Consider the following 26,339-nt stretch of genomic DNA (forward strand, 5'->3'; position numbering starts at 1 on the left):
CTTGCTCCTGTTGTAGAGATCCTCTAAGAAGCCATGCCAGTCACTTAAACCACGCACTTCACGGGTGGTTCCCTCTGTTTCTAATTTTCTGGGTCTCTGACCTGAAAGCACAGGGTCAGGTTTACAGATGTGCCGAGAGCTCCCACTAGCAACTGAAGTCCGTGGGAGCTGGGCTTTGAACTCTCTGCTCAAGTACAAAGGCCAAGGAAGAGGCCCAAAATGTAGAAGACATGTTTGACCTTGGGCTTTGCCATTTTTATCCATACTAAAAAGAAAAAAAGAGTGATGCTCCAGTTCTCTCATCCTGCTGGTACATGGAGAAGATCTAATCGTTAACAGCTTTTTAAGTGCTAATATGCTGATATTGGGAGTGCCTAGGAAAAAACTTGCAAGAAACTAAGGAATTTGTTCATCTGAGCAGCAAATAAGCCCAAGACAAATGAGAATGCAAATATTGATCAGTGTTTCATTAAATGAGCACTGCCTACTCTGTATGCTGCATGGGGCAGGAGTTCAGCAGGGGAAAAATTTGGGAATGTGTGGCTAGAGACTTTCCAAAAGTACATGTAAGGACACAGATTACTACTGCACAGGTGGGCCTAATCCTGGCTAGCTGTTGATGTTGGTTCTATATCTAAGCAACATTCCCTCTTGTGGTTTAAATAACATTTTTTGTGTGTACAATCCTTGCAATCCTTGAAATATTGGGTAGTTTGAGTCTATGCTGCAGACCAAGCACTAAGGCCCACTTCTGTCATCCCCTGCCTTTAGCAGCAGGATCAAGCGTGGTCTGGATGCCTCACGTTGGGTGCTTCTGTGTCTCTTCCTCTGGGTGCTACTGGTCCTTCTAGGCCATATACTCGTGACAGTGGTGATAGCTGATGCTATTTAGGGAGTATACACACAAATCTGGACTTTTTTTGCTGTCCATTCCCCTTGCACCTTCCCAGCATCTAAGCCTCTTACACGAGGAATGTTGCAGGATGCATCCCTCACCAATCCTTCCAATGTCCAGTTACAGACCTGTCATCTGAGAATTTCTGTCCCTTTTTGAACCTGTTGGTTTGGTCTCCAGAACATCCTATGTCAAGTTTTGTACTGCAGCATGTGGTGAGCAATAGGTGCTAACTGATGAGCCCTACACCTTCTCTTTTGCAGAGTATCGGAGAGTCAGAAATGCCCAACGTGCTGAACCAGTTACTGACGATGATCAAGCCTTACAATGAGAGGATGCCAGATGACTATACCTGTGAGGACTTCCTTGTCTTGCTGGTATACATGTATTCTGTCGTTGGAGAAATCAAAGGTGGAAAAGAGCTGGACAAAGCCGAAGAAGAAGTGAAGAAGGCTCTAGCCAAGGCTATTTGTGATGAAGCAGAGCCATCTCCTTTGCTGCAGAAAATAACAGGTAGGATTCTGCTTGTGTGGTGAGAGCTTGGATGGCGATGAACATGGGAACTAGGAGGAGCGTATAAAAGCAACTTGACTCGCCTGTGGTGCAGAGGGTATGTGAGTAAGCATGAGGATTTCCTGTAGATTTGTTCCATCTCCCATGTTCACATATGCCAAATGCTGACAGACTGTACTTGAATAGTGCTGAGTCCGATGAAAGCTCTACAGTTTGTCCTTTTTGTTAGAGATTGGCTAAGTTGGTGTGTTTTCTTAAGGTAATCTTTTCCATGGTTTCTTTCATTGATCAGTGTAAAGTTGACCTTGGAAAGTCAAAATTAATTCTGGAAATGTGTTCAGTGAACCACAGTTGTTTTGTGAATACTAGGGTCTGGCCTGTCTGGCATAAAAGAAGAAATGTGTCTAAAACCAACATTGAGCTTTTTGCTGAAACGACATGAATATTGGCCTTTAAAAATAGCACACTAAGCCTTTTTTTAGGTGAGCACTCAGAGAGTAGGAAAGCCTTGACCTCTTGCTACCAATGTCACATGTGAGAAAAAAATATTGTTAAAAAAGTTCCTTAAAATGAATGAGCTATGGCTCGAGGGTGGCGTATCTGAATGGTGGAAGAGATCTCTCTTCCTGCTGTGGGTTTTCTTAATGTTTACTAACAGTGAACAGGTCATTGACCAGGTCACCTTTGAGATATGGAGCAGACAAATATAAATCAAAATGTTGTAAGGAGCTTAGCATTGAAAGCCTTTGCCAAGAATTTTCCTAAGTGGAGAATCTCAAGGGCAGTAGGATAAAAGTGCTGTTGGTTATTCTGGTATTATTCTCTGTGGATGCTTCTGCTTCACAGTACAGGTGTTCTCTGACTGGTCTGCTGTTGCTTTGAGTGTAAAATATTTTGTTAGAAGGTTCCTACCACAGAATGGGCATTTCAGCCATATTTTCATTGTGCTGTTATTTTAATCATCTTGCCGTGGTGCGTGCAGTCTGTAGCTATTTGTGCCTGGCAGTTTTTCATATTATTTTTTTTTTTACTTTTACTCTCCTCATTTTCAATATGTACTGCCCAACTTGGTGTTTCAATTGCAACTTCAGTGGTGTCTTCTACAGGATAAGGTGCAGTCCAGCCCCTCATTTGTAAATCTCCATGTTCATATTATGCCTTTTTTTCCTGTGATCCTCAGTGTTTTGAATCACATTTTTTTTCTGTTTGTTGCGCCTAAGTGGGGGAAGATCTGAAATCTCTAAAACTTCTGTCCAATACCAAAGAGAAGCCACATTTCTATGTACATAGAGGCTTCTCTTGTTCTCTGTGGTGGTCTCAGTTTATGTATTTGCAAGCACAGACGGACATCAAAATACACACTGTGCTTGTGTTATCTTACATAACCTGTCAATAATTCCATAATTTGATGAACATGCTTTTGTGTTTGATTTGCAATATGCATGTTTCCTGAGTAGAAAAATGATTATCTGGGTTTTCTTACTCACCATCTGTGTAGATGAACAGGTGAATGAATGTTTCAGTGCAAAGTTTCTTTAGTTTATGAAATAAAATTAATCTTCTGTTTTTACTCAGTTGATGGACTGTTAGAAGCATGAGGACTGAAGTACAATATTCACCTTCTTATAAGTATTTTTTCTGCAATGTGGGATATGGGATTATGAACCTTCAAGTTTATCAAACTTGTGATTTGCATGAGCTGCTTTGGAAAGTTTCAATGTTGGAGAACAGAAGGGTTATTTCATTGTTTTGAAGTATTTATGGTGAATTGACTTCAGTCAGCAGCCAAGCACCCACCCAGCCGCTCACTCTTCCTCCCCTTACCCCCAAGCAGGATGACATGAGAAGACAGCAGGAACTTGCCGCAAGAAAAAACTTGCAGGTCAAGATAAAGACAGTTCAATAGGTGAAGGAAAAGAAAGGAAAAAGAACAAGTGAAATAAAGGCAGTCACTCACCACCTCCCACAAACAGACTGATGCCCAGCCAGTTTCCAACCTGTGGCCACTTCAGGAGCTAAAACCCTGTTGTTGTCTTCTTCTACCCCAATTTTCATTGCTGATCATGACATTATATGGCATAGAGTATATGTTGGCCAGCTCAGATTGTGGCAGCTGTGTCCATCCAACTTTTTGCCTGCCCTAGCCTATTGTTGAGGAGGCAGACTGGGGAAAAGAGAGAAAGCCTTGACACTATGCGAGCATGTTATGACAATAGCCAAAACATTCCTGTGTTATCAATACTGTTTTAACCACAAATACAAAACATGGTACCGTGTCTTCACTGCTGCTGTGAAGGCATTTAACTCCATCCCAGCCAGAGCCACTTTAAAATCTTAATGGATGGTTAAAGCCAAGCACGTCATTGTTACACAAGGTTAACTGCATAACACAGAGCCAGGATCCTTGCAACCTTCAATTTCTGTGTCTGTGTTTAGCAAAACCACATCTGTGCTTTTTGCACATGTAGATGACAGTATTGCTCCTTGCTGTCATGCCTCTGCCGTTTATCAGCATTCTTTGTTTTTACATCTGATTTAGAATGACAGTTCTTCTGACATATACATAAAAGAGCAAAAAAGCATATTAAAACTTGTTGTCATGACCGAAAATAAGGATTGTCTTGGGGAGGGAGTTACAAAATGGAATTTCTAGGAATACCCCTTTGGTAGTTTCCAAGCTTTTATTCATCCAACAGCTTGTTTTCTCAGTAGGAGTGGAATTTGCTGAATTTGTAAATTGCTATGTTTGCTGAACAGATGAATTGAGAAGACTGACCGAGAAAACACGAGCAGCCTTAGACCTTCTTTCACTTAACCTGTGTGTTGCCAGGCCTTTGTTCCCCATCCTGCTCCCCTCTGAATCCTAGGCACCTTGCTTGCTGCTGCAGAGGTAAAGCAAACTGGGTTGGGAGCAGCCCTGAGGAGAAGGACCTGGGGGTGCTGGTTGATGAGAAGCTTGGCATGAGCCAGCAGTGTGTGCTTGCAGCCCAGAAAGCCCAACCATATCCTGGGCTGCATCAAAAGAAGCATGGCCAGCAGGCCAAGGGAGGGGATTCTCCCCTTCTGCTCTGCACCTGTGAGACCAATATAAGAAGGGCATAGGCATATTAAAAATGAGTCCAGAGGAGGGCCACAAAGATGACCAGATGGCTGGAGCACCTCTTCTATGAAGAGAGGCTGAGAGAGCTGGGGTTGTTCAGCCTGGAGAAGAGAAAGCTTCAGGGAGACATTACAGCGGCCTTCCAGAGCCTAAAGGGAGCCTACAGGAAAGCTGGTGAGGGGCTCTTTGTCAGGAATGTAGTGATAGGACAAGAGGTAAGAGCTTAAAACTGAAAGAGGGTAGATATAGATGAGCTCTAAGGAGGAAATACTTCATTATGAGGGTGGTGAGGCCCTGGCACAGGCTGCCCAGAGAAGCTGTGGATGCCCCATCCCTGGCAGTGCTCAAGGCCAGGCTGGATGGGGCTTAGGGCAGCCTGGGCTGGTGGGAGGTGTCCCTGCCCATGGCAGGGGGCTGGAACTGAGTGGGCTTTAAGGCCCCTTCCAACCCAAACCATCCTGGGATTCTGGGATTCTATGAAATCCAAACTGGGTCTGTGTACCGAGCACCTGCAAGCTTTCTTTTACAGCATAACAGGAGTCCTTAATCTGTAGCAGGGCTGAAAGATGGGGAATAGATGACAGAACCAGTCTCCCCTTTTGGTACAGTAGCTCAGTGGATATAATGCCAAGACATCATCTGCTTCCAGCAGAACCTGCTGTGAATTGTTCTGTTAGCAGCTAGAAGCTGGCCTACTATCCTGAAGTCAGATGCCCAGCTCTGCAAGGCAGCAGCAGGCATGGATCTGCATTGGTCTTGTGCAGGACATACAGTGTTCTCTCGTTATTTTACTTAGTTGGACACAAGAGCAAAGCTTTGTTGCTCGTAAATGGCCACAGAAGTGAATTGGGCCAAAATCTATTTCAGTAATTCTTGGAATCTCTCATTCATGATAAGAACAGAGCAAAATGTTCACGGTCTCTATTGTGAGAGTTCCATCAAGATAAATGAGAGGATTAATGTTCAATTGGATGTGTCAGGACAGAAAACTAAGCCAGTATACTGGGTAGCTGCAAGATATGTGCCTTGGCTCACTCGTCGCCTTCATGTTCCCAAGTGGGCCTGCAGTTCCTGAGCACTCGCTCTCCGTCCTGCAGTACATCTGCTCGTACCGAGTGGCTCAAAGGAAAGCGGAGCTGCAGGTTAAAGTTTCAAGCACTGCTAATGATGTATGATCGGACAGTTTTTGTTGTGGTGACAGATAGCAAAATTCATTTTTGCCTTTAAAAAGACATTCAAAAGTAATACTATTTAGGCTGCAAAGCCAAGCACTTCAGAGTTGAGAAATGCCAGTAACTGCGTTTCCCATACAACCATTATTTGACTCCTGTGTGCACTGTAGTGCAGTCTTCAATTTCATGATTGCATAGTGTATTTTCTATGAGCAATTGCTGCTTTCACAGTATAGACTGAACACCACGGAGAACCAGAAAAAAAATATAGCTTCAGTTATTCTTACACATGATGAATAAGGACTGTGCAAGTGCTCTCCATGCCTCTCCGTGTGATATTCTGCAAGTACCTTTCACTGGGTCTCAGCTTGCAGTCTGTGCAGTGGACGGGCACTCTCAGCTTTTTGTGACTCATTTTGGAGCACAAAGAAGAAAAGCATTGTATATGTTTTCTGATACTAGTGATCACATTTCTTTGAACAGAGAGGACTTTGTGCGCTGCTTCCTCATACACCTTGTGCCTGATGTCTTGGCTTTAGTTTGGACCCAACGCTGCACTAAGACTGCTTTTGGATCCTTGGTCAATTTAAGCTGAGATTAAAAACCATATCACAGCTGTGGCTCCTCACTTCTGCGTTAGACCTTGGCTTTCCTTTTCTCTGCAAAGCACATCAGGTGTGCAATTTCAACACATACACATTTATAGTTTCTTTTGTTGCTCACACAGAGCCACTTAAAAATAAAACACAAAACCCCTATAAAGCCACTTCTGTCCATTATTAAGGTTTTGAGGTCATCAGTCAAAATAATAGTTGGGTTTATTTGAGATGTCTTTTATTCATGTTATACTTGTTAAGTATAAACTTATCTATCTTGCCTGCGCCTGTGCCTGTAGGAAATTTCCAGTGATGTGCCTGCCTCACAGAACTGGTGCAAACTCCCCCAAATGTGTCTCATCAGTGCATATAGGGTCGTTTGTACTGTGTCTGTTTTTCAGTGTTACTGTAACTGGATTAGTATTTGCAACAGTGGAAAAGGAAGGGATTCTCAGAGCTGTTAGCCTGTCCATGTGGCTGGACACACCAGATTTCCCCGAGGTAGCCAAGGCTATTACAGCACTCTGGAGAATACACCACGATGCAGCACTTGCGTGAGTTTATATTGTGAAAGATGCATAAGCACTTGCAATTTCCTGGCTTTTGAGTGTTAGGCTTTTCAACCTCGTCGTTGCCTGAACATATGTTTTCCAAAATATATACAGTACATCAACATTTGCATTTACACCTTAGTTCATTGAAGCACTAAAAAAAAATCTCCTAACTGTTAATTAACATGAAAATGCAACGTGTGAGTCACCCAGCGAGGTTTAGGAATATGACAGTATTTTTGTGTGCTTAATAATATAAAAATCTATTGGTGGTGTTGTGTTTGATGGAACTGTTAAATAATACGTGTTGTGGTAGACTATCTTAATGCCTTGGGTAATAAAACTGAATGTAACAGTTCCAAGATTTCTCATGGGTGTAATTTACCACAGACATATGTTCTTCATCACAGTTTCCAGCAGAATGTTACAAATTGGAGGGGAAACAGAATAGACCAAAACAGAATGGATAATGATGCTTTTCAACAGAATGCTGGATTCAGGGGCATTTTGGGGGGGACTTTCTGGCAGTTGTTAAAAAAAAAAAAAAAAGTAAAATATCCCCTTTATTTTTTCATCTGATCTGCTCGTGTAGCTTTGCAAATATCCACGTAGAGCCGTGTGCCGCTCACAACCCGTCCAAAAGCAATGCTAATAGACTGAAACGGTATGTTTTCTGCAGCTCTGCTCCATCTCCTCCATCTGCACGCCTCTGCGGGAGCCCTGCGGAGCAGCTGTGGAGAGCTCTGCGGGGCGGCGGGCAGAGCACCCTCAAGCTGAGCTGTGGCTCCGTGCCGGGAAGTACCAGGTAGCAGCCTGTAAGAAATTATTATTTATATTATATTTAGCCCCAAAATGGACTTCTGGACTTTTTTCCATGTCTTTTCTAAATTCCGTGTGCTAAAATGTGGATGTTGCCTTATTGCATTAGATGCATGGTATCTCGGCTGGAGTATGCTGCTTCCATTTACAGGCTACGTGGTGGCATCATTACCTTACTCCTAGGTCAGGAGTATTTTTCTCGACAGGAACAAACAGTTCCCTGAGAGAACAGAAACCCTCACTGCTGTTTGGCTGTGTTCTTGGCTTCACCGCTGTTTTGAAGCAGCAGCTTCCCAAACCCAGTTCTCTAATGGGTAGGTAGCTCTGGACCTATTTCATGCAGTTTGGGGAAATATGAAACTACCATTGTCTGAAACCATCAAATCCAAGGGTGACATCTGCAAGATTTCAAATTCTGCATGATTTCAGAATAGCTGCTTTTATCAGGAGTATTTCTGTACCATGAATAAAGTTGCCACAAGTTCAGAGAAAAGCTGGCCCTATCACTGCCTTGCACTGTAGTTTATTTCCACGGAATCCATGAGTTTAGCAACAGAATTAATTTAAAAAAAAAAAAAAAAGTAATGACTTGAATGGCAACCTGTAGACAAACCAGAGGAGAATTATTCCAGTATTTCAGTGTAGGATAGCTATTGATACTAAGAAATATAACTGGATGTATTTATCTAAAACAAAGCTGCAACCAAATTGTTTCTTGTTATGATTTGGGGAAAAAATAGAAACGTCTAAATTAAAAACCGTCCCTTCTGAGTTTTCAGAGAAATGGAATGCAAGAAAGTCAAAGTTCTTCTGTTCTTTATTTTGAAATTTTAGGAAAGTCTTACGCTGTGCTGTCTTCCAGGCCTTCTCGAGCTCCCATTTTGCCTATTCACGCTCCAAGAGCTCCACGTTTGCATCATCTGCATAGAAAATAGGAGCAGTGTGCTCGCGGTGTTGGCTCCTACCAGGGCAGTCCTGCCAGACCAGGGCACGGGGCTGGTGTAAGGGGAGTGCTCCTTGCTTCCAGGCATGTGGGGGAGTCTGGCTGCAAATAGGGTTAGCAGATAGGGATCAGTTCTCCACCAGAGCTAACGTTATAAACTAAACTGTTTATGTTAAAAGTTCATAGAGTGGGTTACAGAGGGTGGGGGAATACCTCGACACGTCGAATAGCTAAACATTTTGAATGTCCAGACAAGCTGCTCTCTGAAATACCCATTAGCTCCTGCATGTCACTGATGCGAAAGGGTCGTGAAGAAGACTCTTCCCAGCAGGTTTGGCCATGGTTGTGTGGTTCAGGTTCTTTCTTTCTGCCATGCCGCCTGTCCCCGGCAGTGGGAAGAGATGGCTTTGCCCCGTGCAGCCCTCCCAGGCTAGCGTGGAGATGCGGCCAGTTCCAAAATGTGAGTTTATTGCTCAGGATACCTTTTTTCCTGCTGCCCCAGCTGCTTTTATAGACACCTAAAACACCCCTCCCTCTGGCTGGCAGTGTGTCTGTGTAAAGCTAAGCATGAGGATGACCTCCTGGTATCTCTGTTATTTTCTTGATGTCTTTTCGCCATGATCCAGTGGAAAGTATTTGTGATGCTCAAGTCCCAGAGGATAGTGAATTGGACTTTGTGGCAGGCTGACTAACATTCGTCCTGCCAGGAGCACCAGAAAAACAGGAGAAAAGCTGTGTGGAGAGGCTGCGTGAGAGAGCTCCTACAGTTTAACCCTGAGATGTTTCCACTGCTTGAACGTTTCAGTCCTTTGCTTCGTGATAACAGAGCAATTGTGGAAAAAATGAGTATCTCGGGATACACAGAGGGATATCTGATTCACTCAACAGTCGAAGAGATTCTCTGCCAAGGACCCTTGAGCTCTCTAAGACCTCTGTGACTTTCTGCTGTGAGCTTTTTCAGGGCTTCTCCCCATTTCTGTTCAAAACCCACAGACATCACATGGGAGACAAGCAAGCCGTATCAGCTGTTGCAGACTTCAGGCTTTGCAGTGCTGCCCGGCTGGATTCCTGCGTTATTTCACACCCACAGAATCATCTAGGCTGGAAGAGACCTCCAAGATGACAGAGCCCAATTTCCCGGCAGAGGGCTGGCAGTTCCCTGAATCCCGTGTGCATCGGTGCTCAGGAGCCCTCCCTGCCCCAGGAGACAGGGAGCAGATCCCACAGCTCCCTCCAGTGCTGGAGCGCTCCCCGCGGCACGAGAGGTTCCCAATGAACTGTTCGGGAGACAAATTGCTTGCGTTAGCATTCCAGACTAATTTATATCTAAACTTACATATGTGTATATTTTGCGTGGCTTTAAAAAAAACAGAATCAGGCGTGTGTTAAAAAGCCGTAGTACTAAAGGTGAGAGAATCAGGCTGCTGGGATATTTTGTTTGGATTTCACAGCGCACGTTAAAATGCAGGCTAAAAGACAATCCCGATGGAAGCTCAGTGGCCTAGCTTTTTTCCTTATTTTTTTTTTAAAGCTTTCATATGTTGCCTATTTATTTTGTCTTCAGCACCTGGTCTCAGTTGGCTCCAAACAGGATAGTAATTTTCATGGAAGTGTTTATAACATGAAGTCTTTTTTTTCTTTTTTAACATGAGACATATGCCTGCAGCTCTGCAGGCCCCTGACTTGTTGCCAACTTAGCAAGACAGCCAACTGAAACAGGAAACTGATATGGTGCAATTTTCATTAATGATTTATAATATTTTTCAGCATGCAAATCCAATAGCATTTAAAAGATGCTCCTAACATTGAATATCTCTTCACTTTAAGCTTAAAGTGAAAACAGAAGCTGCTTTAGAATTAGGGAACTTTTCAAAAGGTGCTTGTCTGTGTATGTGGCAAAGCGAAATTCCTCTTTTTTTTCCTTCTTTCCTTGCAAGCCACCTCCTTGAAAAAAAAATTGTTTTGGCATATTGTAAAATTATGAGTAAAGTCATGCTGTTTTGCAGAGCACACCCAGCCTGGCAAACCAGACATGGTGAAGTATTAAATAGCTGTCAAATTAAATGAAAAATGGAAAGACAGAAAGAAAGACAGAAAGAAGGAAGGGAGGAAAGAAAGAGAGAGAGAGAGGAAGAAAGAAAGAAGGACAGACTCGTCCGTTCCGAGCAATTCCACCCTGTTCTCTTGATTCCTTGAATCTGCATCCTCTGGCAGAGCATGAGGACGGACAGCATTGCCTCAGCTGGGACAAGGAGCAATAACTTTCAGCTTTAGATATTTGCAGTTGTTTTTGCCAGCTCGCTCGTGGTGATAACTCTCTCATGCTTTCCGTGATGTTTTATCAAGGTGAATTCTGTTCTTTGAATTTTGAGCAATCAACCTCCAGGCGAGCGGCCTACATGTATTTTAATAATAATGCAGTACGTTGAAACATGGCATTTCAAGAAGCAGTCGAGCCCACATGTAAAATGGAGTCATAAGGCTGTGTGTTATCACAGTGTGAAGCCAAAGAAATCTCTTGAATACTTGATACAACCCATCCTTTATTTTGCAAAACCGTTGCTGTGTTGGTTTTCTTAATATCCGAGCAGCAGACCCAGGAATATAAATATTCTAGAATGGAGCAAATAGTTCAGCAATTCATGAATTTAAACATTTGCCCATGCAGCTCACTAGTCAACATACCCTATTTTTCCCTCCTCATCTCAAGCTTTTCTCTCTGGAGGTCTTTTCTTCATTTGATCAGTATAGTCAGGATAAGTTGCTTTCACATGTACTGTAATTAAGGGTGACGTACCGCCTCTGTATAAATTAGTGTGAAAGCATACAGTGCTCCTCCTGCTTACAACAGTCCTGAGATCAAGCTTAAGGAACAGATCTCAACAGATATTGTGGACTATGCAGATTTAAGGGGACAGGCAGGACCAAATACTTTCATTGATCTCTTAACCTTGCTAATATGATTTTCCCATTTCAAAATCTCCCTTAGAGATGTTGTTAGTGCTATGACTGTTTTGTTTTCACTAACATCTAAATGTAGTCACACAATACAGAAGTTCGAAGGCACAGCCTTGTTTAAGTGAATGCTTTCTCACAAAACTCTTCTTATGTAGCCAAGCCCTTGCCATAAAGCTAAGAGGTAGATCTGTCGTGGTATTGTATTTCAAATCAACATGGAGAATGTGCTCTCATATTTCCTTTCTCCTTATTTGTTCTTGTTTAGTTTTAAATTTTATAGTAGAATAAATGTCACCTCTGCTGGTTAAAGTTCAGGTCAAGTTACATTTTGCTGTGACCCTTCTGCTCTGTTTTGCAGATGCTGGGACTGTGGTCTGGCAAGGGAGGAAAGTTCGCAGAACATAGCCTAAGGATTTTTTTTTCCTTTCTTTCTTGGATATCCTTTTGTCAGGCAAGGAAAGTAATCTTTGTAAGATTGGATTGAGGGAGTTCTGTCAATTAAGAGTTTTGTGTAAATAACAAAGGAATGTTTGTGTCCTACATGATTTTAGAAAGCATTATACATCACTTAGGCTAGTTTAGAACCAGATGTCTAATTCTGTTTTAATTTCCCACTTTATTCATTAAAATAAACATTATTGTAGAAATACTTGCCTGATGAGAGGTGGCAACAGCCAGTCATAGCCAATTAGACACATTTATTTAATGAAAAGCAATACAAATATGTGTATGACTTGTGTGGAATTGTGCTAAAGTGAGGAATGCATGGATATAGCCCTTGGACCTGCTGCTTTATTCACATGTACTTCTTCAGGCTTAGGTTTCTGCTGCTGTGTTTGCGTGTTTGTTGTACAGACCCATGTACACTATGTGTACTCATGCAGCCCCGAGACTTTAAAAAATAAATAAATAAAAGGCAGAGGGAGCAATTAGAGAATATACAGATATGGCAGAGGCACTCTCATGTTAGGTTGGAGGGGTTTTCTTAGAATGGAGGAGGTTACAAATGAGAAAACCCTAATATAATAAACACTTGGAAAGAGCCTTGCTTCTAGTAGCCATGCCTAATAGGTACAAACAAGGTGGCACAGGAAGGATCTGACTCTTCAGGTCCTTCATCATCTTTTCTTCTTCTACCCCTTTCTGCCGTGATCTCCACACTCTCCTCCATATTCCCTGCAAGTCCTGTGTGCTAAGCGAGGCAAAAAGCCTCTGGCAGAAGAAATGACGTGGGCTAATCAATTGCATCCATATCTTAATGTTGTCCGCATTGGGGAACCAGAGTTCTGGCATGCGTTAACTGCTGAGTGCTTAATTTCACAAACTCACTCTTGTTCCTTTGATGCTTTCAAGCTAATATCCCGAATAAGCAAACAAAACACGTACAAGCTGAAACAACATTTTGACTGTAGAGAATGATAATATTTTACTGGCAAGTTGCAATAACTCGGCTGCACGGCATAGCTTCTGCTGCCTGCCCAAGTGAAGTGCTCAGGGCAATGGCAGGTTGGCTTCCAAGTGGCCCTGCCTCTTCAGCAGGTAAACGTGCCGGGTGGCTTTGACAACAAGAGAGTACTGAGGTCTATGAATAATCGATTGATTGAGATTTTCTGCCCGTATTCCTTTAGCTTCTTTTGTCCCTTCATGCTCGCAGCCCTTTTCTCCCCACCATCCATCTCACATTCCTCCCTGGCCATCTTTTTACTTCTACCCCTGTTTCCTTTCCGCTGCCCCAGTTCTTCCGTCATCCTCTCCATCTCCCACATGGATCCAGTCCTCTCTCAGCTTCTCGCTTCATTTATGGTTTTTGTCCACCTCCTCCTAAACTCTTTGCTCTCCCCAGGCTCCCACATGTAGTAAAGGTCAGGTCACAGAGGCTAGATGCTGCTTTATTTCTGTTCATGATTATTTATTTGTGCCTTTCTCTTAGCTTCACAGTCTGTGAATTCTCCTTTCTTCAGAAATGATCTTATATTAAGTCCATCTCCTTCCTTTGGCACTTCGCTTGTCTAAAGGATATTTTACTTCTCATTAATAGCACCTGGTTCCTTCTCATTTTTTCTGTCTTCTGAAGCATTTTTTCTGTGCAGAAAATACACATTTACATGGCATATAGTTCAAGAAGCAAGAATATGTAAAAGAGATAATCTATACTCGTTTACAGCTGATTTTATGAGGCGAGAAGTGACAATCTGTGTTATTTTTTCTTCCATTTTCCATCTGCTTCTCCAGCAGGGCTGCATTCCTGGCAGAGAGATAGGAACTGGGAATGCCTCATGCTGTTTCTTTTGCAGCAATTGGGGATTTCTGCCCATTTTGATGCACACATCCCTTCCGTAACCTGCTGCCTCGACGACCTGAGTCTGAGGTGCCCACCTTGCGTGTTGCCTGTACAGATAACTTCCAGTTTCTTACTTGTAACAATAGAAGGAACCATGTGGTTTGTTTTCCTTTGTAGCAGCTGTTTGTTTTGCTGGGTTTAATATCTGTTTGACTCTGGATTATTCACTAGCATCTCTTTCCTGGTTTCGAGGAGATAAACCGGGATGAGTCATGGAGCACTTATTCCCAGAGATAGCTTCAGCAATAGAAGAGGGACCGTGAATACTGCAGGCAAAAGTACTTGATATTAGGCATAAACAGTATGAAGGTCACTGGTTTTTGTTGTTTCTCCCCCTCCCTAAGTAGATGAAGTTCTCTCCAAACAGGCTGCAGAAATACCAATTAGTGTGCTTCATTCTGAAATGTAATCAAATTTAAAATGTAAAAAATCCCTCTCGGCTACAGTGCAGTCGGGGCCCCTAATTATGAAAGGCACATGTTCCCCTCCATCTTTCTTCCCTCCACCCATGTAGATAATCGTCCTTCTAGAATGATTTCTTCTTTGGGAAAATCTTTGTGACGTCCCACTCCCGCTTTGCTCAGAGCGATGCTGTTATCTGCGCATTAGTTTTATGTCGCTGGATTCTCGCAGGATAAGACACGAGATAGTTACCCTGATGGCTTGCTGCTTCGTGTGTCATCTGTGTTGTTGGAATATCTCAAGGCCTGTCAGTCTTCCGCTGGGGATTACATCATTTGGGGGTCTCAGGCGTTCAGAAACAAAAGCATACTTCAGTGGTAAGATATGTATGCCCGGACACTTGGCAGTCTTTCAAGTCTCCAAACTTGACACGAAGTTAATCTCAGAGAAATGTATTTTCTGCTATTCATAGTAACTAAACAATTATTTCCATGCGCTTTTTTTTTTTTTTTTCTTAATGAAGGGTTTTCTTTACAGCTGGTAATTACATAAAATACATTTCCCTTTTTATTCCCAGCCACTGCAGGATTTATTCCGAGGTGGTGATTTTGGTCTCTGCTTAGCCTTTGAAAATTTTGGCAATGCTGAATTTAAATTAATAATTGTTTCTGTAGCGGTGAGCCTGGTCTTGTTTGAAATGTGCCAATTTCTGCATCATTAGCTCGCCTCTCTTTCTGGGGCAGACCTCTGGGGAGAAAGTTACCTGCACCTGCCCAGCTACCTCATCCCGTATCAAATTAGAACAGCAAATCGCTATCACAAATTGTATCACCCGTCACTTAAGCACCAGCTGTGTTGTGAAGGTTTCGTAAGGGTTTAATTGAAACACAACTTGCTGCACCGGGGTGAATTTCATCCTAATACAAAGGAGCATAATATCATACACAATACAATATAATACACAATGTATAAGAATAAAAACAGCTTCAAAGCTGGTACAGGAAGAATGCTAGGAAAACCAGCAATGCAAATTGGATCGAGAATTTGCTGTGCGCAGACTTCATCTAGACTTTGATGTTATTCCTAATATTTTGTTAGCTTGAAAGCACATGTACTGTATTTAACTTGCACTGAGGAAAACCTGCCTGCCAGCTGGCCACCTGGGCACCCATTTGGGGCTCTTGGCTAGCGGTCAGGTGCCAGCTTCTGCACCCACAGAGGGTCCAAACCTGCGCTGGGCATGGCTGCAGCCGAATGTGCTGCCTGCATCCCTCTCACAGACCCACTAGGGAAGGATGGAGCCGAAGTGAAAACACCTGCTGAATATCCTCAGCATCACCAAAGTGTCTCATTTTCCTAAAATGTTATCTCATTGAATGTTTTCTATCATATCTCCCTAACATCAAAAGTTTGTCCTTCCATTTGAAAGAGGAGCGAGGCATAGAGTTTGAGTTATTAATGTGAACTAATAACAACTGAAGTAAAATGTAACTGAATAAATAATGCTAGTTTATTTGAGTTGGGCACGTAGTGGAAAAACACCAATAAATATATTACTCTCGTTGAGGGTGTAGGTGTGGATCTATTCCTCTATTTGATTCACTAGAAAACGTGGGTGTTAACTTGATAGCTTGCAGGAGGTTTCCTCATGATTTTTTTAAAGATCTTCCTTTAATATGAAGACATTTCATTAAAAAGAATGAAAAAATAAAGGGGGGGGGAGCAGGGAATTTTTGCTTCTATTTTACAGAATATGTAGACATCATGAGCATAACAGATGGATTTTTTCTGTATGTAGGAAAGCATTTAAATAAGTGGAAAGGGAATATGAAAATGTTCTGGGATTTTTTTTAAGCCTGGAGCTTTCCAATGCCATTCCTTAAAAAGATTTTCTATCACCTTTTAATTTATCACAGATTAAAGAAACCATTGTTCCTCTTAATGAATTACATTTTTTATCTTGTATGCAAGAATTTTCAAACATGAAGAGATGAGATGGCCTTAATTCATACTGTCCAAGGGACACTACTGCCAGAAGAGCTCTTTCTAAACAGCTAAGCGGAATTGTGCAAGCTCTTACTGCTGTTGTTTAAGTACTATGGCAAATCTGATTTCTCCTTGGTTTGCATGCAAGTCATGCAGGCAGATATCTAAGTACGCAGGTCATGCAAATTACAAGTTTATTGAAGGGTCAGTGTAGTTATCAATGGCAGCTGTTCATAGGATCCTTAACAATGAGTTGAAAATTTATCTTCTGATTTGAATGCTTCTCACCCCTAAAAACATTATGAGGTCTCAAGAGCATTGCTATTTTTGACTAAGTAGTGGTTATGTCTTTCAGTTTACTTAGGCAGCAGGCCAAAGTTCATTGAAGTCAATATGAATTCTTCCACTTACATCAGCATGCTTTGGGTCATGCCCTTAATAAACTGTTGTGTTTGCTATCCAAACTAGAAGAGGCTACAGAATAAAAACTGGTGCCGGGCAAACCAAACTGGGTTCAGCAATAGCCTAAAGTGAAAATCCTGTTTCCAGTCAAGCCGGTGGAAGATGCAAAAACACTCCACGAGAAGAGTTTGACTGCACAGGAGCAAGTATCATCTACATTAACCTTTCAGCTAACCCACTCATGGTAAAATTGACCAATTTGCCCATACATTAATGTTAGTAATGAGATCAGGGTGGGCAAGGGGTTGCTGTTAAGGAACAAAACGTAAAATTGTAGAGTGTTAGTGCTGATCACTAGGCAGTATTGGATCATCCTTGAAGTAAAAAAGGGGTCTGATCTTTGTTTTAAAGGTCTTTAATCATCATGATCAAACAATGACTGCAGATGTTTTTGCAGATGTTTGTTATCTAATACGAAGGTGGTGAAGATGATAGTAACAATTAAGAAGCCCTGCATCAGGAACCTTGAAAATCGAATTGGAATTGCAAGTTAAGTAGTCTAAAATTTAGTAAATCAGATATTGTACTGCATGAAAGTTTCAGAATAAAGAGAAAAGAGGAAATATATGACATTATGCAACATTGCTCCATTAGAGAAAAAATGGATGGAGAAAACAAACAAAAAGGTTGTATTTAACCATTTAACATCATTAATTAATAACAATAATCCAGGGGAATTTTTAAAATATTTCTATAAGTAGAGAAAGGCAGTACCCTAATACTGAAGATATTCCAGACAAACAATAAATTCAAGATAGAAAGGTACAATACCAAAAAATAATAATAATAAAAAAAAAAAAAAAAGATGATTTTGAGGATGGATTTTAAGGTATCTTCAGTCTCCCCTCTGGAAAGGCTTAGAAAAGTAGAATTTTCTGCATTAAATGAGGGTAGTTTTCAATGGGTTTGTTCAGGCTCTTAGTGAACATCACAAGAGGAGTGTTCCTAGGTGTGAAAATCATCGTTACGTAGAAAATTTTAGTCTGATGATACAAATAGTGAAGTGGAAAGATCGTCACTGGTAGGTCTGAAAGTGCAACAAGAAAAAGCATGCACTGCTTAAGTGTGACTGTTATTAATTTTAATTTTTAATTTTTAACTGTTTAAAATACATACTTTTTTTGAATTATCATAAGGAAACGGAAAGAAAGAAGTAGATATTACGTTAAATTGTTGTCTGCTTTCCAGTTCTGTTCCATACTAAATTATTCCCTTGACGAACTGGATAAAGTGTTTGTGCTTTGGACATTTTATGATTAATCCGCCCCTGTGTTTGCATCTGTGTTAGCAAAAACAGAGCTACTGCTGAAGGGTCGAAATAATCATGCTGCCTTATGCCTGCGGTCAACACTCCTACCTCCACATACATTTTTTCCGACGTGCATCAAATGTGATGCAGTATGGAAGGCACAGCAGTACGAAATGCTCATTGTGATGAGGAAAATTGCTGCTGAAGGACTTGTTAGGCAAAGCCTTCTGCTTACATTTTATGGAGCTCATAAACAGAGGTGCCTTGATGTTAAAGGTTAGTTGTGCTGAGAGACTGAGATGAATTTCTAATGGTGGAAATCAGAAATTCATCTCAGGAGCTGGTAGGTTGCTGGCCTAGAGGTGGAGCACCCTTACGCTCCGTGGCTGCGTGATTTTTTAATTGCCTTTACAGCTCAGATGATCGAGCTGTTTCTCTGAAGAGCTTTTGAACATGATTCACCAGTTATTTTGGAAAGGTGGCCACTGAGGGCCCTTCAGTACAATTGGCAGTCACCGTGGCCAAGTGCTCCCGTGCAGTCACAGGTTTGGTAGAAATTGCTCCGGGGATATTTTGCAGATGCTCCCAGGCAGATCTCTGCTTGGATTTCTGGCTGCTGACCCTAAAGCAGCAGGAGCCCAAGGGGTGCACGAGGAGATCTGAGCTTTGGGCTCAGCAGAGAGCAGGAGCTGGGCTGTGGGCTCTGCATGCCCCCACACAGCTGCCTTGGGTGGGTTGCAGGGTGACTGAGGTGAGGATGGATGTGCAGCCCCTGGCTTTGTTTCCCCACCCCATTTCTTAGTACAGAAGTGAGAAGGGAGTGCTGCTGGTCTGGAAGTCGTCATTATCTGAAGCTTTGCATGGGAATAGAGGGAAGGAAGAGAAGAAAATGGTACTCCAAACACTGTCTTATCCAGTGGTTCGTTTCATAATTTCCTTCGCACAATCAATTTGCATTCTTTTACAAGCAGTGACTCACTTCTGTTTTTTCTCTACTGAGAGAAAACAGAAGTAAGAAGCTTGTTTTCTTTTATGCCTTTAGCATCTTCCACACTTCATTAATTACATACGATTTTATTTTTAGAAAGGTGTTGAATACAAGCTTTTATATGGCTTTTTGACCAGTAGCTAGGATTGTTCATGCAGCTTCATAGTGTATGTTCTCATTTCTGAGTACAAATGATGGTTTATTCTGATAAAGTTGCTCAGTTTATCCAGACAAATGCATACACCATTATCAAGAGTCACCATGAAATCAGCATGAAATAACCAGTGATTCATTCATGAAATAACCAATGATTCATTCATTACTGTAAGTATTAATAACTTTGTGTCAAACGTCTGCCTAGTTTTCTTCAAAAGCTGCAAGAAAATAAGTGCATCCTTATGCAGGATAATTCAGCAGAAAAGATGTTATTTTTGTTCATGGATCTAAGGACAAGGAATGAAAAACTGTCCTTTGGTACCAGTTCCCACGCGGGGCAGCTTACAGCAGCAATCTGTTGGCAGGTGGTTGTTGGTTTTAGCCTGGGTTAATTCCCTGCTCTGGTTTGCAGCTTGTGCAAGGCTTGCATCAGCATCCCCTGGGAGCCAGTTTGCAATGCCAAAGGATGAGCAGAGAGGCTGGCATGGAAGGAGGGGAGAGGATTTGTGAAGTCCTCGTGGCAGCCAGGTAGTCTGAACATTTGCTTCGTGAGCTTTAGTGCCACAAAATTAGCACGTTATCAGTCAAATCCACAGATTCCTTAGCTTTCATCAAGGCATCCTGCTGCCTTTTCTGCTCCGTCTTAACCCTGGCTGTCGAACTGTTGGTGAAATAAAATAGCTGGCAGCCCTCTTTGAGATAGATAGGAGAAATCTCGTCAGCCCTCCTCCAGCACCCTTAGCTCGTGCCTTCGTGGTGCTGCAACTTGTGTCTCTCCCTCATAGTAGAAACACAGCCTAATGAAGGATCAGCTCTGGTGTTTCATTAGGCTGAATCCTGCTTCCCTCCCCTCTCTCACTGTCATTTGTCTGCAAGGGCACTGGTTCAATCTTCATGCTCTCTCCTTTATTCGTTTTAATCTAATCTGCCTCCCTGACATCATTCCCCTCTTTGCCTGCATGGCAGCCGGGCGTGGGGAGCTCCCCTGCTCCCCCAAGGCTTGTCTCCGAGGGATATCTTCGACTGCAGGAGGCCCCGTGTCACCGTTTGTGGGACACACGCTGCTGAGAAGCAAACTGCATCGTTTCATTTACCCTACAGCACCCCACTTTTAACACATGATGCCTCCAATAAATACAACAAGAGGAGAACAAGTTGGCAGCGGTACCTCCAGGCAGGTATTCCAGCTATCCTGCACCTTTATACTGCATCGTGGTTGTGGAAGTTTTATGTTTCCACCTCAGCAACACAGCTCCCAGGCTGTCAGGTTGCCATAAAGCCATGCCACGGCACTGAGGATGTGCTGGTGAAGTCCTTGCTGTTTATTTTCATGCTTAATTCTTTTTAATTAGTTGGTGGTTACGTGTCTTCACAAGGGACTGCTGCTTGTACACAGTATTTAGACCGATGTGGTTAATCAGGAAGTTATGTAGTATCTAGCCATGTTTACAAATACCAAACTTAGCCTCTGGTTGTTCTTTTTTTGATAGATTATTTTTTTCTCCAGATTGCATCACTCTGAGTAGAATGAAATTAAGTATAAAAATTGCAAACAATTCATTTCTAGTCAGTTACACAAAGCTTCCTCAAAAGTGCTGAAGCCAGTTTAAAAGCTGAATTCAAAGACATTTTAAAAAATGAATTCAAAGACATTTTGATAAATGGTAATTTTTCCAGTTTTATTACTGGCAGATCATAATGTCCTTAAAGCTTCACTTGACCACACCCCATCCGCTGCTATCTGGTTTTTTATCCATAAATTGGAAATTGGTTCTCAGTATCTAGCAACCAAAGATTTTCCCAGCTTTGAGTGAACTAGCCTTTGAAATGGGCTGGATGAATAAACTGACTTAAAGAAAATGTTCCCTCTGCACCTGCAGAAGAAGCTGCTGCTGCCAAAAGATGACTGCTTCAAAAAAACTTGGATTCCTAGGATTTAGCCAGCGATCCCTGCCAGCTCAGTGCTTTGATGTTTGTTACAAGTTCAGCAGCAGAGGCATAGTAATGTGGGTTATTATGTAAACATGACCCTTTGGAAAAAGACTAACATAATCTCCATTTGAAATCTTAATAAGCACAAAATCCCACTTGCATAAAGCAGTTTGTTGGTGGAGGCAGTTTTAATACCTGTTTGCTATTCACGTTCCCGTCTCTGAAACCAGCACGTGCTTCCCATGCGATTCTCTGTCTGCAGGTAATGGAGGTCCGGTGCCAGCAGAGAGGTCTTCATTTGAAAGAAAAAATGATAAACCAGGGAGGGAAGCACCGCTTCAGTAAGTCGCTAGGGCCGTAGGGTGTTCTTCCAAGGTTTCTGGAAGAATTTCAGAAGGGAGCAGTTGGGTTGCAGCAATATGGAGCTTACTGAAAGCAGTTACTACAGTAAAGAATGGACGCAGTTGATGACTCAGCTAACCTGGAAAAATGTGTAGAGTTATGAACCTTGCCAGCATGAGCAGTAAAGTGCTGAAAACAGAACTGGAAAGGACTAAATATTACCCGGTAGAAACCAGCAGCCAGGGGCTGGTTGGTGGCTCTCATTCTTCCATGAGTTTTAGGGATGATCGGTGGGATGTGTGGGGAGAACTGCTGGGGCAGTGTCCTCCTCTGGGGATCCAGCCCCCTGTAGATAAATTTCTGGTCCTTGGTAAATAGAAAGAACTCATGGCTATCTCTTTGTCCCATAGCCAGTGGAAATGGTGGCTCTCTAAATTGTCTAAGTTTTTGTGCAAGTAGATTAGCTGTATGTTTTCAGCCTGCACAGCAGTTGTAACGTAAATGAATTTAATGTTAACATATAATGAGGGTGTTATTTTGCATAAATGGATATATTTACAGATGAAATCCTTCTTCCCTTCATTATGTTCAGCTCTTGGCATAAATTAATAGAGATGGTCGTGAAACGAAGCAGTGGGAATTGGATAGCTGAAAGGTCAGAAAAGAAAATGAGAGCGAGGTGGAAAAATTTGGAAGAGACATGAGAAAAAAACAAAGAAGTCTAAAACATGTTTTTAAATGAAGAATTTTGTTCAAAGTTCCAGATTGCCTGTCATGTGAAGACACTGAAATTACGATGCCAATCAGTTTAAATGCTGTCAGTGGAGATGTCATTTCAATTACCACCTTTGTGCTCATTTTCTAATGTGAACCCAGGAGACGAACACACACAGTTGCCTGCATACACATGCACAATTTCATGTATCTCCATGGAGCTGCATGCACTGGAAAGTCCATCCGTGGCTGGAAGATGATTCCGTAGAGGCAAGATCTAACGCTGAATTCCTTTCTCGTGCATGAGCAGGCTTTGCAGGACTGTATCTCAAACCATCACACTGCAGGGAATACGTGCTGGTATGTCAGCTGGTGGGGTATCACATTTGTAAAGACAGTGCCCTCTCAGCAGGAAAAAAAAAGAACAAATACCAGAGAGAGGGAAAAAAAAAAAAGAGTTAAATTATATTAGAGATACAGATGAAACATATTCTATTAGTAATGATGATGTGGTAGAATAGAAATAAAAGTGCCATATTTCACAACTGGACACTTCAAAGGATCCTTCTCTGCCAGTAATCCTCTGATCTGCTTCATGTCACGGGTCACCTAAACAGTATTTACAAACCTTCTGGCTGGAGCACTGCCTCAGGATTTAAGGTGTTGCAACTTTTTGACATCTAAAGTTCAAGTGGACTGATACTCCTCTGAGAATGTGACATCGTGGTTAATTTTTGTGTAGACTAATGTTGATGGATCTGTCTCCTCAAGACCAATGGGAAACTTGCTTGGAAAAATTCTCTCCTAATAGCCATGGGATGAGTTTAGGCTGTGCCTGGTAGTTAGCCAAGCACTGCTTCCAACATGCCCAAAAGGTGAGGAGGACCAAGGCCCGAGGTGAAGGGCTTGGTTTAACCACTGACCAGTGCATCACTGGGAAATAGGTGGAAACTTTGGGTTCCCATTACATCTAAAGGTGAATGTTCTCTCCCAAAGTGCTTTGTCACCTTTAAGAGTAAAATACCCTAATAATTGCTGCTCTGATGTTGAGTGCTGGCTGAACTTGGATGTAAAGTCTCACTTCTGGCATCAAAATCACGCCGGGACCCTGGCAGCTACCTTACAGTACTCAGGCAGTGACGGGTTCTGGTCTCCGGCTGGCATCATCCTGGGTTCTAGGTGACCTTTTTCCTCATCTCCAAGTCATGATGGTTTGGAAATTTTGTGCTGATGGGAAAATTGCTAGTTGCTTCTGTTAGATGGGTCCCATCTTTTATTCTCTCCCCGATGTAAGTTTACTTTTTATTCTGTCCTATTTCTCCAAGAAAATGACCACTTACACCAACAACTGCAAGTCCCCAGGCAATTTCTTGCAAACCCTCACAGGAGAAAAGCTGCTTTTTGAAGCCTGAATGTTAGGCATGTTTGCAGGTGTTGATAAGATTTTTTTCATGCTTTTCTTCCTATTGTTTTTTACAAGAAAGGAGAGCATATTCAGAATATTTCCCCAGCACCAAGGTGGAAAGACCAAGTTCCCAGGATCACAGCTGAAATAGAACTGAGTATTGTAGTGTAGCTGAAGTAGGAACGCCTAGTTGCTTTGTCCATGAATGATTTGAGGGAAGAAGGATATTTTTTCAAATCTGTTTAATTAAGATGCCTCTTCAGTTCTCCCTTATCGTTCATTTCAATAGTTTTTCAGAGGCTTTCAAACCAGAGCTACACAGGGCTCTATTTCAAGTGCACTGTAAAGAGCTGATAATATAGCCTCTGTGGCTGGGGCACAGAATCTTCCTTATATAGCTTTTTTGAACAGAATACACTTGTTCTGCAACAGATCTTGTGTTGTTTATTACTGATAACCATTCTCAAGTCAGTATAAATGACACTTCCAGATAACTTTCTTCCTCCCTGATAACAATCTGCTAGTTTATACCTCTTTCCAGAAGCGTATATTTCTGTTTATTTTTTTTTTAGGATGCATTTAGCATTTAGTATGGCCAAAGTAGTAATTCTTTCAGTATCTGCCAGCTAGATCAGTTTTGAGAAGAGTCTCTTCAAAGCAATGTCTGTTTGGAATTGACTTATTTATGTGCAGTCTCTGTTCCACAACAAAACAGTCAAAGAAACTGAGCATCAGTTCCCAGTGCTTGAAAGAGAAGGGGTCTCAGAAAACAGGTATGGTTTAGGAAGTTGGTGGTAACAGCTCTGTGTTTTGAATAGCTGTGTACTTGTACACGTTTCAAATTTTGTTTTTAAAGCTTAGGTTTTAAAACAAATTACCGAGAGACGTGGAGATGGCAGTGAGGTGTGCTGCAAGGGAAGCCGTCAGCTGGGAGCAGAGCTCTTCGGGGATCACTCTCCACTTTGGGGTCCCATTAATGGCTGTAGCATGGGGAGTAGGGGAATGCTGAGGTAGGTTGCTGGTGACCCAAAGCTGCCTGCACAGGGGAAGGTGGGCTGTTGTGCAGAAAGAAACTGCACTGTCAAAGACACTTATAATATATAAGGAGGGGGTTCTTCACAGAGAGGGTGGTTGCACACTGGAACAGGCTCCCCAGGGAAGTGGTCACTGCACCGAGCCTGTCTGAATTTAAGAAGAGATTGGACTGTGCACTTAGTCACATAGTCTGAACTTTTGGGTAGACCTGTGCGGTGTCAAGAGTTGGACTTGATGATCCTTGAGGGTCCCTTCCAACTCAGGATATTCTACGATTCTATGATTCTATATAGGGGGTGATTCTGAATGACAGCTTGTCATGGGCACGTGTCAGGGGAATGAATTACAGCAGGGCAGGGGTGGCATTAATACTGCTGAGCTGGGGCTAAGAGATTTCCTCTGGTTCTGTTTGCCCACGTGTAAGAAGAGTTGATTGCAGATAAAGCAAGACAAGAGCTTGCTGGGTGCTAAGGAAGGAGTTGGTTGCTAAAGAGGTGTATGGATTTTACAGGACGGAGAGCAGTGCTTTGTGAGAATAGGGAACTGACCAGGTGGGGACACTGCCTAGTGTGAACTGCACACCATAGCTAAATAAAGGCAAAGACACGTGGTGCTTGCTCTCAGTAAATATGCTTGTGAGGCAAAGAACAGGCAAATGGTGTTGACTGCATCTACCAGAGGATAGTACTGGTATAAAAACATTATTAGTAATGTGGGAAGCCAGTATAAAGTTTCTAACAGTGGAGTAGTTGCCTTTCTGACACACAAAGGGAGCAAAAGTTCCCCTCTTGCAGCCTGTTCTTCAAACAGAGCTCAGTAAAGTGGGACTTTACAATTCAGTGGCCTGCAAAAACAGTGCAGGAACAAGGGACTGACAAGGAAGACTTTTCCAGTGCTTTTTGTTCCGAAGGTGTAAGTTCACTATTAGGTACTGGAAAGCTGAAAGCTTATCTGTAAAGCTAAGGTATCTGCTAGTTTAGAAGAGCTATAATTTCTCTCCTGCCATCGCTTTCGGGTATTTGAAAATATTTTCTGGCATTTACCTGTAGAAAGACTTTGCCCTACCTGTTTGGGGAAATCTATCATGTTGGATCTGGCAGCCCAAGAGAGGTAGGGCTGCTGCTTTGCACTAAAGATGTATTTCCAGTAGCTACCTGCACACAGACCCTGTGTATACACCACATATCCCATAACAATCCCCATACCCCAAGGCATCACACCCCTCAGCCCAAAAGGTGCTCCTCCAGCACTGACTCATGGTGATGGGCTTAACACACATGGGATGGGGTGAGATGGGATGGGATGGGAGAAGCTGGACTGGGTGTTATCTGAGCTCCTGCCCCTGCCATCATCTCTCTGTGCTTCTTTTTGGGTGTGCAGATCAGCTGTTATTGCATAACCTAGCAGTCCCATATTCAGTCTCAGTGGTGGCTGCGCACCGTGGATGCAGCCTTGCAGAGTGGCAGGACTGCACGGAAATAAAACCTCCAGCTGGGCAGGGGAGGGCTGGAGAAAGTTGAGACCCACTCATAATACGGGTGATGTGATTCAAAAAGGAGGAACTGTTCAGAACAAGAGCATGGGAAAAATTAAACTCAACGATATTTTCCCAGCAGGCTGGCACATAAAACAGGAGGGATACAGAATGGAAATTTCTGGTTGATGGCAAATATCTTTGTCAGAAGATACTGGAAAAAAAATTAAACGCAGACATTCTCATATTGGTAGGCCTTTAGAGTGAATAAAAATACCCTCTTCGTTCTAAGCTTTTAGGTAAAAT

General features: G+C 42.4%; 1 protein-coding gene across 1 annotated transcript in view; it reads left to right on the plus strand.

Moving 5' to 3' along the window:
* The window catches only part of SCFD2 (sec1 family domain containing 2), a 189,370-nt gene that overhangs the window by 83,504 nt on the left and 79,527 nt on the right, over positions 1-26,339 (plus strand). Inside the window, exon 5 of the mRNA XM_032186590.1 lies at positions 1,159-1,408. Within this exon, the coding sequence (XP_032042481.1) occupies positions 1,159-1,408 (250 nt within the window). The remainder of the gene's footprint in view (positions 1-1,158; positions 1,409-26,339) is intronic.

This window comes from Aythya fuligula, chromosome 4 (assembly GCF_009819795.1).
Source record: "Aythya fuligula isolate bAytFul2 chromosome 4, bAytFul2.pri, whole genome shotgun sequence".
NCBI classification, from domain to species: Eukaryota; Metazoa; Chordata; class Aves; order Anseriformes; family Anatidae; genus Aythya; species Aythya fuligula.